The sequence below is a fragment of the Xiphophorus couchianus genome, chromosome 12, assembly GCF_001444195.1.
Source record: "Xiphophorus couchianus chromosome 12, X_couchianus-1.0, whole genome shotgun sequence".
NCBI lineage: Eukaryota > Metazoa > Chordata > Actinopteri > Cyprinodontiformes > Poeciliidae > Xiphophorus > Xiphophorus couchianus.
This window is the reverse complement of record NC_040239.1, coordinates 4,477,792-4,495,534: the sequence shown is the minus strand read 5'-3', so window position 1 is coordinate 4,495,534 and position 17,743 is coordinate 4,477,792. Positions and strand designations below refer to the sequence as shown.

The following is a 17,743-nucleotide window of genomic DNA, read 5'->3' as shown; positions in this document are numbered from 1 at the left end:
AGGTAACGGGACGTCTGGTGGTTTTTGAAACAGACACCAAAAAACATTCACTTGTTGCCAAGAAAAAGGCGGGGTGTTTTTTTTAAGTGCTTGGGTTGTTTTTAGAAGCTGTAGAGACCCAATGGAGGTACAAAATCATAAAAATTTGAATTTTTAGTATAATAGGTCACTCCTTTAACACATTTCCAAAGTTGGAGCATTAAAACGAGTCTTCCTGCCTCCTCAGGTGGTTTCACTAGCCGACTACAATCACGTCCAGGAGGTGACCAAAGAAGGCAGCAAGAAAACTCCCTCTCCTGGCTACCCTCTGGTCTGCGTGACCCCCTGTGACCCTCACTACCCGACGTACTCAGTGGTGAAGGAGCACTGTGAGGAGGCGGGAATCAACCAGACACAGGTTCACTACTCCTGGGAGGTGGCGGCTCCCACCGACTCCAGTGGAGCACGCTCTCCGTTTGAGATGGTGACGGACACAACGCCGTACACCAGCGTCAACCACATGGTGAGGCCCAATGGTTTACTGCACTTAGTCAAAAATAAGGTTACAATCCAGGTCAGTTCAACCCCTGTTAGGTGGCGAAAGCTTCTGCCAATTATAACAGAGCTTCAGATGTCTTTGGTGCGCATTTAGTGTTCAGTCTTTATGGAACAAACAACGGCAACAGACACTTAAAGAGGATAACAAAGTCAGCCTTCTATCACCTGAAGAATATTTTCAGGATTAAAGAACTAATATCCCATCTAGATCTAGAGAAACTCGTCCATTCATTTCTATCCATTCGTAGGTATTTAGGCTGTTGTTTGACAGCTACTAAGGAGCATGTTGGAGTGGTCAGAAAGACTAGAAGGCCTCCATTTTTTCTCTTAAATCTACTTTGTGTGGTTCCCCTCAGGTTCTGGACAGCATTTACTTCAGCCGTCGCTTCCACGTCCGCTGTGTGGCTCAGGCCCGGGATAAAGCCGGCCACCTGGGAACGCCGCTAAGGAGCAACATCGTCACCATCGGCACGGACAGCTCCATCTGCCACACCCCCGTTACCACGGGAACAGCCAGAGGTTTCCAGGCCCAGTCCTTTGTCGCCGCGCTTAAATACCTGGATGTGAAGCACAAAGAGCACCCCAACCGGTTCGTACTCACTGATAAACAGTTACGATGTCATCAGGTGACTACGAACCCATCCAATCACAACTTTCTCCAGCTGAACAGAAACAAAACTAACGACTTAGAGTCAACACACTGCTTCAGTTACTACAGCTGGAAACTAGAGATCAGGCCTAAAATCTGGGTGTTAACCTTCAGAGCCACATAAAAACAATTACAAAGTCGGATTTCTGTCACTTGTATAACATTTCCAGGATTAAAAGATTAATAAACCAGGAAGATCTAAAGAAACTCATTCATGTGTTTATCTTTAGGCGCATTGATTAGTGCAACTGTGTCTTCACAGGTCTGAAAGCTGCAGCTGGTCCAGAACGCTGCTGCTGTTGTTCTGACTAAAACCAGGAAGATAGAGCACATCACCCAGTTTTAAAGTCCCTACCCTGACTCCCTGTAGCTCCGAGAATAAACTTTAAAATACTGTTGTTAGTTTATAAATCACTGAACGGATCTGCTGTTGTGTCAACCTTCCAGACCTCTCAGATCTTCTGGTTCTGGAGAAGCAGCATTCAGCTTCTCCATGTTTGATGTGTAATGGTGACAAAATATAATGTTTCAATTGTTGTAAAGCAGTTTGAACTGAATTGTTGCTGAAATGTGCTACACAAAAACAATTATTGATTTTTCTAAAAAAGAAAATTTTTTAAATCACCATTCTGCTTTGTTTTCTTTTTATTTTCTTCCATGTTCAGCATCCACATCTCGGTGCAGATTCCACATCAGGACGGCATGCTGCCGCTTGTGTCCACCATGCCGCTGCATAACCTGCACTTCCTGCTGTCGGAGTCGATCTACAGGCAGCAGCATGTCTGCTCCAACCTGGTCGCCATCAAAGAGCTGCAGGGCATTTCTGGTCAGTCAGACTCTGTTCAGGAAAATTACTACATTTTAATTAGGTGTTTTCAAGGTTTGGAAAGTCCTTGATTTCCAAAAACATTAAGAAAGAATGCCACCTGACTTTAGTTTGTACATCATAACCAAAATTTATTGACTCAATCTATTACGTAGCTAATCTATATTTCCTTATAATGCTACACCTGTTATAGTTCTACTTAATCTTCTTTTTTATGAATTTATATATTCCATTTTTATTTTCACAAACAAAAGACATATACAGACAGAAGAAAAAGCCACACAGGCTTTATCTTTGTTTAACCTAAGTTATATGTATGTGGTTTATTATAAGAAATGTAGATATTATAATCCAAGAATTGAAAAATAAAAATAAAATAAAAACAAACAGATTATGTTTGTTAAAAATAAAGGAATGTGGTTGATTATTATATAAATTATATAAAATAATGATTTGAAACTATCTTTAATTAATTCATTGTAAAAACACATAATCTTACCAAGTATTTGTGATTTAATGTCCAGTAAAAATATCTTAATACACTTGAAATAAGAATAAACTAAATTACAAGTAACATTTATGCAAAAACTATGAGCTTGTTTTCAGTAAATAATTCTGTAATATTGATGAAATAATACGGGTTACATTACATTTCACTTAAAACAAGAAAAAACTTGTCTGCCAATAGAATCAGAACTTCTTTCCCAATTTTAAGGGATTATTGACCTAAAACTCCTTTATCTTGATGAAACATTACTTGTAAGTTAGTTTTGTCTTAATACTAAGATATATGCACTGCAAACTCAACCAGAAATACTTGGTAAGATCTTGTGTTTTTGCAGTATTTGTATTTTTTTTAACTCACTTACCTTGAAGAATATTTATTTGAATTTTACTGTGGGAAAAACAAAACCTGTTTAGAGGCATTTCAGAGTTTAATTTGTTAAAATGTACCATCCTCCCTCCTAATTCTGTGGTTTAAAGCAGAATCCCTGTTCTACCCACAGAGTCCGGCTTCCTGGATGATATTTCCTACGACAGCATCTCTCTTGGTCCAGGCTATGACCGCCCCTACCAGTTTAACCCCAACGTCCGAGAGGCCAAGAGCATCCAGCTCTACAAGCACCTGAACCTGAAGAGCTGCATCTGGACCTTTGATGCCTACTACGACATGACCGAGCTCATCGACGTCTGCGGCGGCTCCGTCACCGCTGATTTCCAGGTGGGTCAAGCATCACTTTGTTCTAGATGTGGGGTTAGGAATGGACCGATCCTCTTTTTACACTTCTGATACCGGTACAGATATCTGAGGTTTACTACCGACCCAATCAAGAAAAGCATTGCTGAATTTGCTTGAAATCTCTATTTCTCTTTTTAAATCCAGACATAAATGTACTGAATTACAAATTTATTGGATAATTCAGAACCAGTACAGATCATTAAAATACACCAATAGCTTCGCCAAACAACTAAAAACACAACTTCAGTTTGCTCAGTCAATTCAATTAATGGATAAATGGAAGGATGGTGGACTCTGTTTTCTTCTTCCATTTTTATTCAGATAGTTCTCAAAAGGGGACAACTGATGCAAAATTCACTTTTTGCATATTTCTGTTCCTCTATTTGTGCCTCTGCTGTTTCCAAAAACAGCCCAAGCACTTAAAAAGACTCACCAATCTGTTTATGTCAGTAAGTTAATGTTTTTGTTGCCTGGAAAGTGAGCCATTTCAAAAACCTTGCGATTGTTAAATCACATTTGACGTGCACTGCATCATTACCTAGCAACCCCAGCCAAGCTAAGCACAGCTGGTTTTACTGCTGTATGTGCTGTACAATGGCTGCTGGAAACACAAGTATTTTGTTGTCAACCTTCCATCCAGAAACCACTTGCTGCATTTTTATCATTTTTATTGGTTGTGCAGAAGGCTCCACTAATGCTTTTGAAAGATGTACGTTTGTATAATTGCACATCATTTTGCAGCCATTTTCTCGTGCCAATGTAAGTGTGGAAACTCAACGAGTTTCCACACTTGATTTTCCTTTTTACCAGCTCCAGCAATCCTTCCAGTACGGCCGTTACTTCTCCGGCTTGAGCACTACCGGGAGCTTTTCCTTTCTGACGGCATCTCTCTTTGCCGTCTTGCTTCAGAATAAAGAGCAAAGCAAAAAGCATAAGCATCATGACGCTTTATCCGTAATCATGATCCTTTTCCATTTTAATCCATCAGGTTGTGACAGGAGTTCTTCTTTAGCATAATCCAATTTCTTCACGGCCCTCCCAGTCCAAAGCCTTGAAGTTGTTCTTTGAACGGCAACCTTCCCGTAATAGTGGCCAGTCTACTGTAGGATGGCATGGTGCTTGATTCTCTGGCCATCTTCTTGTAATGTTCTGGTTCACTGTAGCTAAGAACTGGCTTGAGCACTGCTTCCTCATGGACCCCTTTCTTCATCAGTAGTACTGTGTTGAAGTTCAGTACTTACTTTACAAAATCTTGGGCGTTGAATCTCAGCTTGATCCCCGTAGCTGCAGGCCGATCTTGAGCTTTAATCCAAACTCTCTGCCCTGTTTTCAGTGACACTTCAAGCTGCAACTTCCCTTTTCCTTCCTAAGCAAAAAGGAGAAGTGTCTTCGCCTCCCTGCTTTCTGTGACGTGAACGGAGTTCCTCTGCAGGGGAAGACCTGCTCTTCTAGCAGTTGTCACTGTGTCCATCAGCACCAAGAGGTACTTCTCACCTCTCTTTCCTGTTGTCCCCATTGGCTCTGCTACATCCATGCAGACTGAACCCCATGGGACTGTGCACTTGATGAACAAACCTTCCATCCGCTGCCCTCGGCGACCTGCGTTGTATTGACCACACACTTCACAGTCCCTCAGCACGCATTGGACTTGTTTCACTGGGATCCAAAGATCTTGCTCCTCCAGCTCCTTACGGGTAGGTCGCACGCCTGCATGTCCAAGGGCCTCATGCACGCTCCGCACGACCTCGACCACGTACTCTTCTGGGACCTCCCGTCCTCTGGGAGTACTGTCCCACTTCTCGGTACCGACAAAGACGATCTTCCTTTGTTGGACATAACAGTCCACTTCATCATTCCCACGCCAATGAGCTCCCTCATGCGTGTGTGCTCTTTGATGCTCAACTTCTATCTCCAACTGCATTTTTAGCTCAGCAATCTTTTTCCACAAATCTTTGTGTGCCACGGGCTTGCCCTTTGCAGTCTCAAAACCATTTTCTTCCCAAATGGCCAAGTCCTCTCTAAGGGCCTGAGCACAGTAGTAACTGTCAGTTACTAACCTGGCACTCTTGATTTTCCTTTTTACCAGCTCCAGCAATCCTTCCAGTACGGCCGTTACTTCTCCGGCTTGAGCACTACCGGGAGCTTTTCCTTTCTGACGGCATCTCTCTTTGCCGTCTTGCTTCAGAATAAATCCCCAGTATGCCGACTGGTCGGACCCCTTTCTGGATCCATCGGTGTAGATTGTCCATTCCGGTTGTTCTGGCTTCTCAGATGTCTCTTGCGGTCGTTTCTTACTGGTGGGTTGTGCTGGCCCAATTTCAAGCTCCGGGTCCAGCAGGATGTCTTTAACCATGTCTGCGTCTGTGTGATGATGTCAGCTGCTGGTGTTTGTTCCTCTGTTGCCGGATGTCTTCTCGATGGCTGCAGCGGAGGACGCGGTGTGCTTCCTCATCCATCGTCAGCTGATGATACTTTTCTCTGTTTCTTGTGCATGCTTGCTGGCTGGTCTATTCTTTTCTTGTCAGCATTACATCACGAACCACTCCAGCAAGAGTGAGCCAACTTTCCTTTGTCAGGGGTTGATGTTTCAGTTCCTCATTCTTGGAACCAACTTCCCCACTTGCTTCAGGTCTGAGTCACAGTAGCTGTGTAGAAGCTGATGCAGTTCTGTTGAGGTCTCCTCCTTTTCCAAACGATCTGGACGGCAGGCTTCCTCCGGTTTCTTCCCCAGATTTTCCTCCTCGAAGTGATCATCCATCACTCCGTCTCTCTGTCGGTTCGAGTTGTCTATCCCCCAAAGCCTCTCTTTAGCCTTCGAGCAGGGATGGGTCTAGACTATGTTGGCTACTAGCTTCACTGTCTGGATCCGGTCATTTATCCTCAGTAGAAGCTTTTCCTCACCTGTATGCCATACAGTTACTGCAAGGGTTGTGACTGACGGCCTTATCAGTCACCATTAACTCTATTCCCTAAGAGTTAACAAACCAAGTGAGCTATTCAGATCCTCACATCTGTTTTCACTGACTTGGCACATAGGGCCCTCCTACTCCGTTGGACTGGGCCCCACGTTGGGCGCCACTTGTTGTTGCGCAACACCCCCCCCCTCCTTTCTGTCTCTACTCTCTCACTCTCGTACTTCCTCTTCTGAGAGGGGAGATGTGCTACCAGCTCTCCGTCTAACGGGTCCGTTGAGTTTCCTAAATCTGCTGGGATTTACCCTGTCCAGAACTGAAGTAAACTCTGTTTAAGCTGGTTTCGAGAAACGATTCGCCTGGTTATCTGACGGCCTACATCCAGGTGTCCCACCCTTCTTCCCCCTGTGAATTAGCCAGACTGAGCAACCTACAGCCAACTAGTTTCACAGAGCACACCTGTTAACGGTCGCTCGTTCTCTATTTTACAACTTGCATTTGTTATTGAACCAGGTAGGTTTTAGTAACTCGGGCGAGTCCCAAGGATGATGTTTTAAATATGGGCTACCAGCAACCTAAAAACATTTTCCACTTTTTCCTCTCCAGAATCAAACATCACAGCTATTTTACAACCATCAAAGAACTTTAAGGTGACTCATTAACTGAATGTCCACAACATCTTTTAGATTTTCTTTATGCTAAATATTTTATTAGTAAGGCATTTTTGCAAGGGTCAGTACAGCTTAATTCAGTAGCAGAAATAATCAAATAAGTAAAATCAATCATCTAGTCTATCTTTCCCTACTGCTGACACTGAGAACTAAAAAAGGGAACCTTTGAGAGAGACGGACGGAGTTTGGCGTCTCGAACCCCAGACCTGGCACGACGACGAAGAAGGTGCGGCAGCAGGAGGAGGAAGTTGATCGACGAAGGCAGGGATCTCTGTAGGTCCGATGAACTTCTTCTCCGCATGGATGGTGAGGTCACACAGGACTTGGTGCTGGCAGGAAAAAAGGCACCAGTTCTTCTTCCTTGTCTTTGTCTTCATCTTTGTCTTTGGGGTCAGAACCCAGCCAATGAGAGAAGTGCGATTCGAAGCCACAGATTGTGGGCCAGACGGGTTGGTCTCCATGTGCAGGACAGTCTCCGGCTCCGTGGCCCCGGCTCTTCTTCAGCTGCAGAGTTCTTTGTCCATCTCGATCTTGGCTCGAAGCTGCCCGGAGGATCCAACGAACGGTTCCTCTTTTGCACCCACCTTATATAGGGTTTATCTGTCTGCTTAGACAGATGATCTCATATCCTTCACTGTCTTACAGACATTTCCTGATGTCTGTGCTAATGTCTCAGGGTTGCTCAATCTCCTGTTTCCATATAAGGTGCTGATCATCTCTGCTCTCCTGTTAGTTCCCCTTTTTCCCTTCCTGTCACCTTTCACCTACCATCTACCTCCAACATATCAGTGATGTTTAATTGCAGTTTTACAACCTTTTACACCATTTCAAGTTCAATGTCAAAATCACATTTATATCACATTTATTTTCTTTAGCTTCTCTGATTTAGCATTCATTTATAATTTTATAACTTATTAATTATTCTTATTATAATCTTAATGTGAGTTATTACAGATGTTTTCTGAAAAGAAACCAAGAATAATCCATGATTCTAATTATTTACTACTAAAGTTACAGTTACTTGTTTTTCTTGTAGGTGTTCTCACAAATATAAGTGTAAGTATTATTACAAGTAAACCAATATTAATATAAGTATTTTACTTTGAATCTTATCAAATTACTCAAAATGTTTAGATTTAATTTTTTAAAACTTTCATGCTTTAAAATAGTCTCAGCTATTTTTATAAATCTGCAGGCTGGAAACTTCCTCTTTTTCCAGGAAACCTGCTTTTCTTGTTTCATGAATCTCTCTGACTGACTATGATTTCTTATGATTAGATAGAAAAAAGTAGAATTAAAGCAAAGTTTGCATGAGACAAAAACAACACACACAACCAGATTTATTTTATTGACACTTAAGTCTACTGTTGGGCCTTGATGTCACTTGAGTGATTCATTTTAAAGATAACTTTATTTATTATTACTGTTAAACTAAAATCTCCAGCATGGGGAAGTGGGATGAGCTCGGATTTTCTTGACACCAGCAGCAGATTTTTCTGATTTAAAGTGACAAGATGCCCTAAAACAGCCTAAAGTCCCATTAGATAAGAATGATATTGTTAAAAAAAATGTGTAAATGTTTTGTAGGCCATCTATAGAGCTATCCTAACCTGCTCAAGGAAACATAATAGGTCATCTTTAAATCAAATTCCAAACTTTATTAGACAGTGTAGAAACCCTGTACATGAGCTCATAGCCTGGAAGTGGAGAAACAAAATTAAAAGACACACTTTTGCTGTTTTTTGTTTGTTTTTTCAGGTTCGGGACTCGGCTCAGTCCTTCCTGACTGTGCAGGTTCCTCTCTACGTATCCTACATCTACGTGACGGCGCCTAGAGGCTGGGCCTCTCTGGAGCATCACACCGAGATGGAGTTCTCCTTCTTCTATGACACGGTGCTCTGGAGGACAGGTCGGGGCTAAACCCAGAAAAAAAAATCACTCCTAATCAATTCTCTTTATGCCTCAGCCTCCGGAACGGAAATTAAAACCGTTTAACATCAGATAACTGAGAGAGCGGTTATTGTGATAAGGGTTGCACCTTGGTTCTTAACTTCTGTTATTTTCCTGTCTGCAGGGATCCAGACTGACAGCGTCCTTTCAGCCAGACTGCAGATCATCAGGATCTTTATCAGAGAGGACGGCCGGCTTGTGATTGAGTTCAAAACTCATGCCAAATTCAGAGGTCGGTTCACAGCAACAGAGAAACACTCTGTAAAGCAGCTCAGATTACTGTTTTACGTTTTCTCCTACAAAATCTCCCGATTTAAGAGAAAAATAAACGTGATGAAATAGTAAAAACCTGTTTTATGTCCTTTGGGATTGTCAAGTTTAGAGATGCACCGATCTGATATTAATATCTGTATTATTTTCAGTTATTGAAAATAATTTTATCTTTGGTATCAGTAACAATGTGCCTGATCAATAAGGGCAGATCTATTCAGTCTAATTCTGTGCTCTGAGTATAGAAATGAATTAAACTTGCATGCAGCATTGGGCGGCCCTCACAACTCGGTGCCACTTCGGCACTGCCACCCCGTCGTCGTCGTCAATGCTCTCACACCTTTCCTGCATTCTCCCACTAGGTGGCGCTTTTGCCAAATTTTCCAAATCGCCTTTAGTTCATATTAGTACAAGTAGGGCTTGAAATCTTAAAGGGTGTGCTGAAATTTGACCTTCCAGCTAGAAAATTCTTCTTCACAGTGTAAAAGAAAGACAACCAGCAGCAAAATAAGTAACTTACTGTTGTAAGGGGGCGGGGCAATGATGATGTCACCAATTTACATGAGAATATGTTAAACATTAAACATTTCTGGGTCACAAAGAATGTCTCATACAGCTGTGAAACTATATGGGGAATTTATTCCACCTTTTATGGTGAATGGTCAGATTTTGAGGCTTGGCCACACCCATAAGCTTTGGTGCAGCAAAAAACTTTTGATAACTTGTGGTCTCCAACGTCTCAAGTCTTTACTGGGAGATTTTGAAGTTTCCATGTCAAAACCTGTAGGAAGAGTTCATAGTTACAATGTAGGTAAAAGAGATAAAATGGCCGACTTTCTGTTGGTTTTGGACTATGGCTCATAGAGACGTTTCTGTAGGTTGTGATATGTTACACATTGTGCCGAATTTTATAATTATACGATGTATAGTACAATGTATACAACGTATAGTATTACTTGATATCTACTTTTTTCATTTTTAATTCTTTCAATGTGTAATTAAAAGAAAATTTAAAAAACATGTATTAAATGAAACTTGCTGGTGTTTTTTTAGTGAAAGTCTTATATACATTTTCTTTCTTACTTTCCTTCAGGTCAGTTTGTTTTGGATCACCACACTCTGCCGGGTCACAAATCTTGCCTGATGGCCCCCGACCACCTGGGGGGCATCGAGTTCGACATGCAGCTTCTGTGGAGCGCGCAGACCTTCGATTCACCGTATCAGCTGTGGAGGGCCACCAGCTCCTACAGCAGGTGGGAACACTTTACCTAAATCTGAAAAACACACAGAAAAAATGCGGAATGGAGGGTATTATTCATTTAAATGCACAACACTGTAAAAACACAAGATATTACCAAGTATTTTTGGTCCAGTTTCTACTACAAATATTATAGTACATTTGAAATAAAACAAAACTAACATGCAAGTAACTTTTAAGTTAGTTTTGTCTCATTTCAAGTGTCCTCGCACTAGAAACTAGACAGATTTTGTGTTTTTGCAGTGTATGTGGGATAAGCATATCTTTCATTTTCTCTGAGGATGTTTTTAACATTTCTTGATTGACTTAACAAGCTTCACGTTCGTCTCTGTAGATTTTCTCATCTTGATTCCTTTGTGAGCATCTAATATTCTTTGCGTATTCTGCAGGAAGGACTACTCTGGGGAGTACACCGTCTTCTTGATCCCGTGCACCGTTCAGCCGACCCAGCCCTGGATCGACCCGGGAGATAAACCTCTGTCCTGCACGGCTCACGCTCCAGAGAAGTATGGCCCACAGATTCTGGAAATCTAGGAGATATTACAGCATGTCCTTAAAAAGTCTCAAATTTATGGTTCTAAAATTAAGGCCTTAAAATATCTTAAATCCATGAAGAAATGTAAGTTGGCCTTTAAAATCGTTAATCGCATGTCTTAAATTTTGTCAATTATTTAATTTTGTATATTCTATGTAATTTATTTTTCTTGCTGGACTTTTATATCAAGCAAACGTTTGAGGCTTGCACAGACATCTTCCATCTGTTCTGTGACTTGAGTTGGTTGAGGTTACTGCTAACTAGCTGCTAATGTATCCTTGCTAACTAGCTGGCTAGTTTTTTTGTGTCTATCATGAGAAAGTGTCAATTTATTGCAATGTCCTCTTGTGACTTGAGTTGGTTGAGCTACTGCTAACTAGCTGCTAATATATCCTTACTATCCGGGTACCTTGGTTTTTTGCACTTATCTTGAGAAAGTGTAAATTTATCACCATATCCTTGTGTGACTTGAGGTGGTTGAACTACCCTTGACTAGCTGATAATATACCCTTATGTTAATAGCTAACTTGCTTTTTCTGAGTCTGTCAGGAGAAAGTGTAAATTTATTGCCATTTTGTTGTGTGAATTGAGGCAGTTGAGGCTACCGCTAACTAGCTGCTAATATACGTTTGCTAACTAGCAAGTGATCTTAATTATTTCACCACGATAGACACTTTTCGTCTATCATGAAAAAGTGTAAATTTATCACCATTCTGTTCTGTGACTTGAGTTGGTTGAGCTAACTAGATGTTAATTATAACCTAGTTAGCTTTTTTGGCGTCTATTATGACGAAGTGTAATTTTATAGCCACTCCGTTCTGTGACTTAAGGTGGTTGAGGCTATCGCTATCTAGCTGCTAATATGTCCTTGCTAGCTAGCTTTTTGAGGTAAATCAAGGGAAAGTGTGAATTTATCACCAGTTGGCTGGACAACGTTCGTCTTCGCCACGAACTTCTGTTGTTGTCTATTATATGGGTCTGTTGTTGACCCATATAAAAAACTTGGCACTATTACAATGTAAAATATGCAGTTTTCTTTTGTGCGTTTCTGTGGTGATACAGGTCTTAAATTTAATTCACAGTGGTCTTAAAAAAGCCTTTAATTTGTGGTGGTGAAACCTGCAGAAACCCTGTGTTACCAACATTGAGTTGCATCCTGAACACATTTTTTCTACTCCAACAGGTTCCTTGTTCCAATTGCCTTCCAGCAGACCAACCGGCCCGTTCCGGTTGTTTACTCCCTCAACACGGAGTTCCAGCTGTGCAACAACGAGAAGGTTTTCCTGCTGGATCCGGCCTCCGCCGACGTCTCCATGGCTGAGATGGATTACAAGGGAGCCTTCTCCATGGGTAGGAGTCAAAAATAACCCATCCTTCATGCTATTCCACGTTTTTCATATTTAGCTTCCAAGGATGCTGTAATATAAATAGGATCTGATAAGTATCTTAATTTTATAGCTGTCACTTAATATTTAAATCACTGAATCCAGAAATTATTTCATTGGGCCAAAGCTGTCAATTTGACAGTAATTGAGTTATAAAAAATCTGAAGTTTTTCTTTTTTTTTAAATAAAAAATTAAAAACTTATGGCGTTAATCACGTCTTCATGAGAAACATAAATGTATCACTCTATTTTTACCTATATTTGATTATTGTAGAGGAGCACATACATTTGATTTATTCATTTATTTACTCAGAAGCAGTCTGGTAAAATGCAGTTAAACTGTTTTTATCTTAATTTCTTAATATTCTTTTCAAATAATATACTATCTTTTAGGGCTGGACGATATGGCAGAAAACATATTATATAATCATTTCATATCAGTCAATATCAATAAATGTTGCCAGGCTGGTTTAGTGACGTTTCCTGTTTTATTCAGTTTTTCAATCGACGCTGTTGTTTTTTATTTTTAAATAAGTTATGATGCAAAATATTAAACTGCTACTGTGCCAGTTACTCAACAGGTTGTTGCTAGGTAACTGAAGTTTGGGGGAGGAACTTGAAATTGCTTGTTACCCAGCAGGTTGTTGCTAGGTAACCAAAGAGTGAGTGAGTTAGTTGATTCCGCCAACTTTGCTTAGCTAGCTAACAGGTTTCCTCTGCCTACGTCCCCCAGAATGCTGTGCGGTTCTGTATCGGAGTTCAGTGAATATTCTGTATATTCAATATTGAGATGTATTCTATATTAATATTTATCACATGTCTATCACGATATACAGTACAGACCAAAAGTTTGGACACACCTTTTAATTCAATGAGTTTCCTTTATTTTCATGACTATTGACATTGTAGATTCACACTGAAGGCATCAAAACTATGAATAACACATGTGGAAATATGCACTAAACAAAAAAGTATAAAACTGAAAATAGCCCTTATATTCTAGTTTCTTCAAAGTAGCAACCTTTTGCTGTGATTACTGCTTTGCACACACTCTGCATTTTCTTGATGAGCTTCAAGAGGTCGTCACCTGAAATGGTTTTCACTTCATAGGTGCCCTGTCAGGTTAATAAGTGGCCCTGTCAGGTTAATAAGTGGGATTTCTTGCCTTATAAATAGTCATGAAAATAAAGAAAACCCATTGAATTAGAAGGTGTGTCCAAACTTTTGGTCTGTACTGTACATTATTTACAATTATAATTACAAAAACAAATAAAAAATCTCCTCACTGGAAGTATTTGTTTTATCACATGCAGTGAAACAGCTTACTTAAACCGTTTAACTCCTCTCTGGTCCACTCGCTGCCCCCTGCAGGTCAGACTCTGTACGGCAGAGTGCTGTGGAACCCGGAGCAGAACCTGAACGCAGCATACAAGCTGCAGCTGGAGAAGGTTTACCTGTGCACGGGGCGGGACGGCTACGTTCCCTTCTTCGATCCCACTGGGACCCTGTACAACGAGGGGCCGCAGTACGGCTGCATCCAACCCAACAAACATCTCAAACATCGCTTCCTACTGCTGGTAAACACAAACTTTCATCTAATCTGTTTGGTTTTTATGAATATTTTGGGTTTATTGTTTTGTTTTTATTATTGTTTTTTATACATTTCTCTCACCTACTTGACTCATTGTAACACATCCCTCTGAAAGTTAGTTAATTTATGTCATCTGCCCTTCTGAGAGTTTCATTTATTCCACACATATATTTGTGGTTGTAACCATGAAATCCAAACAGTTTACAGAATTGTTTAGTATCTAGTTACATTTATTCAATTACATTTACTTGAATAACTTTTTTTGAAAAAGAATGTACTTTTACAAATATTTTTACTACGCTGTACTTTTTACTTTTACTTGAGTCATTTTATTATGAAGTATTTCTACTGTTACTGGAGTAAAATGTCTGGATTCTCTCCTTCACTGAATGAAAAACAATCATGTTTTAACCAAAAATTCACCAGACACAGACACACACACCTGCAGTTTTTGTTAAATATTCTGAAGTTTTTTATTGAAAGAATCAGGTTTTTTGCCTGATTTTGTTATTTTTTGTTACTTATATGAATTATTGTAATTTTTGTCATTTAAATACCAAAATTGCCACATAACTTTATATTTTGGTTCATCTGATAATGTAATTTTTACATACTTAAATGATCGATAATTTGATCAGTGACTCAGAACTTGAGTAAATGTTTTACCACATACCTTTTTACTCTTACTTAACTAATTCCTTGGACGGCTACTTTTTGCTTTTATTGGAGTAAAAATATGATGAAGTAGTGCTGCTTTTACATGAGTACAATCTTTGAGAACTCTGCCCTCCTTGGACAATTTAAATATATAACAGTGTTACTTTGAAGTATTCAGAATCAGCCTTTATAGCCATTTTACAGAAGCACAACAAAATCTGTTTCGGCCCATCTAAAGAACAACAAACAACAAGCCTGAGGCTGCTGCTAGTTTTCTGGGTATTTTCCTCAGGCATAATAATTTACATTTTTTTGTAATTTATTTTTTTGCAAGTCTTCTGCTAATATTATTTCAAGGCATCCTGATTTTTCTTTTACAGCAAAATGCTCAAAGAAAACTTTCCAGTTTAACAGCTTTCCATACCAGTTCACACTGGACAAACTGGGTTTGGCAGTGGTTTGTCATCCAGATGATATTCTAACTACCATAAGGTTTTCTGCTGTAGTTCTCTTAGTTTTTTATATTGAAAACCAGGTATTTACGTTTGAATTTAAAACAGGGGCGCCCCCAAGTGGGGGGACCAAGGTGCCCACAGCTCCTGATATTTTCTGAGAGTGCCACTGGTTTAAAAATGAAAGCAACCATTTTAGTTTTAAAATGTTTATTATTCTGTTTTGATCTGCTCTGATTGTGTTTCAGGATCGTAAACAGCCGGACGTATGCCACAAGTTTTTTCACGACGTTCCGTTCGAGGCAGATTTTGCCTCCGACGTCCCAGAGCTGCAGGCCGTGGCAGCCATGCCGGGTGTCGACGGCTTCACCATGAAGGTCGACGCTCTTTACAAGGTCAGTGAATTCCTGTTTTTGATGTAATGTATAATATTACGAGAATGTAGTCATAATATTAGAGGAAGAAATTATAAAATTACAAGAAAATGTTGTGTTAAGATCTGATATGACCTGATTGGTAAGTCCATTTGGTTCTTTCTTTGAAATAAACTCAGTAATTTTCACAATCGCTTCAAGGTCCTGCTAATGATAATAATTTGTTAAATGATTTGTTAAATATTTCTTAGTTTTTAAAACAGATACCCAGCGTCACCAGATGCTCAATATTCCCAGTTTTAACACAGTGGAATTTCTGTGAGTAGGAGTTTTCACAAAATTACTACTTTATACTTGTATTCATGTTACTTCATTCTAGTACTATTATGACTTTAATCTTACTACTTCATTCTGGTAATATGAGTTTATTTTCATTATATTACGACTCTTTTGTAAGAATAGAGTCAGAAAAATATGAGAATAAACTCATATGTTTAATATTACAACTATGTTTTACCAAAATAGTGTCATATTATTCAGATTTTATTTTTTCATTATTATGACTTTTATTAGAATAGTGTAAAATATGAAAATAAAGTCCTAATAATACGAGAATAAACTCACAGTGATAGCAAAGTAAAGTTTTATTTTTACAACTTTATTCTCGTTATTATGACTTTATTTTGGTTATATTATGAGTATTATTATAGTGGTAATTTTATAAGAATACTATGTCATATTAATACCACTATAATTTAGTTAATTTTTAGTATTATTAATATTCCTTATTATTATGGTTTTATTTTTTTATTATTACTACTTTTTTCTGATGAGTTTATTCTGATAGTATTAGAACCTTATTCTTGTATTATTTTGACTTTTTTCTGTTAATGTGGCTGTGTCTTTACATTTTACTACTTTATTCTGGTAATAGTATGAGTTTATTCTTGTACTATTAGAACTTCATTTTTGTAATTTCAAAAAACACCATTCTCTTAGTCTAATGCTAATTCTGCAGTAGTTTTCGTTATTTTTATTGTAAAAAGTTGCTGCATGTTAGTGGAAATTTGATCTTTAAATCCAGTACATGGATGCGTTTTTGCTCAATACTATACAATATTAACCCAAGCATAATTCAATAAAAACAGAAAAACTTGTCCTTCTCAGAAATGTGAATTAACGTACAACATTTCAGCTAAATAAACTAATAAATAAATGACCTCTCTGACTGACAGGTGGAGGCGGGCCACCAGTGGTACCTGCAGGTGATCTACGTCATCGGCCCAGAGTCGAGCTACAGCCCCAGGATTCAGCGCTCGCTGACGTATCAGGTGAGCCGCTCCAAACGCGACCTGGTGGACCGCAGCGGGCGTCTGACGCTCGACGAGTCGCTCATCTACGACAACGAGGGCGACCAGGTGAAGAACGGCACCAACATGAAGTCGCTGCGCCTGGAGGCCGGCCCCTCCGCCACCTTCAACGCCCACGTGGGCAGCTCCGTGGGCGGGGGAGTGGCCGCCATCACCCTGCTGGTGCTGGCGCTGCTTGCTTCCTGCTTCCTGTTTCGCCGCTGCAGGCGGTCGGCCAAGAAGGTGACGAAGACTCCGAAGGCCTACGAGGAGTATCCGCTCAACACCAAGGTGGAGGTGTGCATGGACAAGTGCGTGGAGAAGAACTTCGGCACAAAGCACTGCACCGTGAGGAACGTCAACATCAACCGCAACCAGGAGACAAACGGCAAAGTGAAGCAGGTCAACCTGGAGGTCAAAATCCACAACAACCTCGGCGACGGCACTGAGGTCTGAAACACTCGCTGCGTTTCCGTTGGCTTCTTTTCTGTCACAAATGTGAGCAAAACTTTGTCAATATTCCACTAATACCAAAAAAAAACACAATTACGCAGTGGCAGTGTTTCTGTTAAATGTGAAACGCAGTTAAAATCACACGAGAATAAGTTTCTTATCGAGACAAGTCATTAGATAAACATGCTGCGCATGACTCTCCAACTACATCCTGTCGTCGTCTTTGTCGTGGTTTTCACCAGTGGAAACATCCGGTTGTTGATCATGTGACTTTTTCCATGCGAAGAAAGTGTTGCCATTGCAGTATTGCAAGGTAAACCAATTTAGATACAGCCAAAAATACTATTTGTCAAACAATTGCGCATTTTTATGGTCAATAACTCTGTTTCCATTGACCCGACATTTTGAAAATAAATTTGCTTAATCGAAATACAGCAATTAAAAGAAAAATCTCTCAGAATGTCAAATTCCGAGAGATTTCCAAGATGACATCTTTTCAATGACATCTTTTGAGTTTTCAATTTGACATCTTGAAAATAAATCTGCCTAATGAAAGCACACCAATTTTAAAAAAGCTAGTTTTCAGTAAGTTTGATGCTCAGGTCATTTTTTTCCCGGCCTTATCAAAATGTGT

At 39.9% G+C, this 17,743-nt stretch overlaps 1 protein-coding gene across 2 annotated transcripts in view; it reads left to right on the top strand.

The window, feature by feature from the left end:
* fras1 (Fraser extracellular matrix complex subunit 1) overlaps positions 1 to 17,676 on the top strand; it is a 292,855-nt gene extending 275,179 nt beyond the window's left edge. The window contains exons 62-73 of one of the 2 annotated variants that reach the window (XM_028033228.1): positions 227 to 502; positions 894 to 1,126; positions 1,852 to 2,012; positions 3,020 to 3,234; positions 8,594 to 8,744; positions 8,910 to 9,017; positions 10,149 to 10,308; positions 10,703 to 10,819; positions 12,032 to 12,198; positions 13,605 to 13,810; positions 15,182 to 15,328; positions 16,543 to 17,676. In XM_028033228.1, coding sequence (XP_027889029.1) covers positions 227 to 502; positions 894 to 1,126; positions 1,852 to 2,012; positions 3,020 to 3,234; positions 8,594 to 8,744; positions 8,910 to 9,017; positions 10,149 to 10,308; positions 10,703 to 10,819; positions 12,032 to 12,198; positions 13,605 to 13,810; positions 15,182 to 15,328; positions 16,543 to 17,112 — 2,511 coding nt within the window. In that variant the 3' untranslated portion in view covers positions 17,113 to 17,676. The remainder of the gene's footprint in view (positions 1 to 226; positions 503 to 893; positions 1,127 to 1,851; positions 2,013 to 3,019; positions 3,235 to 8,593; positions 8,745 to 8,909; positions 9,018 to 10,148; positions 10,309 to 10,702; positions 10,820 to 12,031; positions 12,199 to 13,604; positions 13,811 to 15,181; positions 15,329 to 16,542) is intronic. The other variant, XM_028033229.1, reaches the window with a different exon arrangement.
* Positions 17,677 to 17,743: the final 67 nt, after the last annotated feature.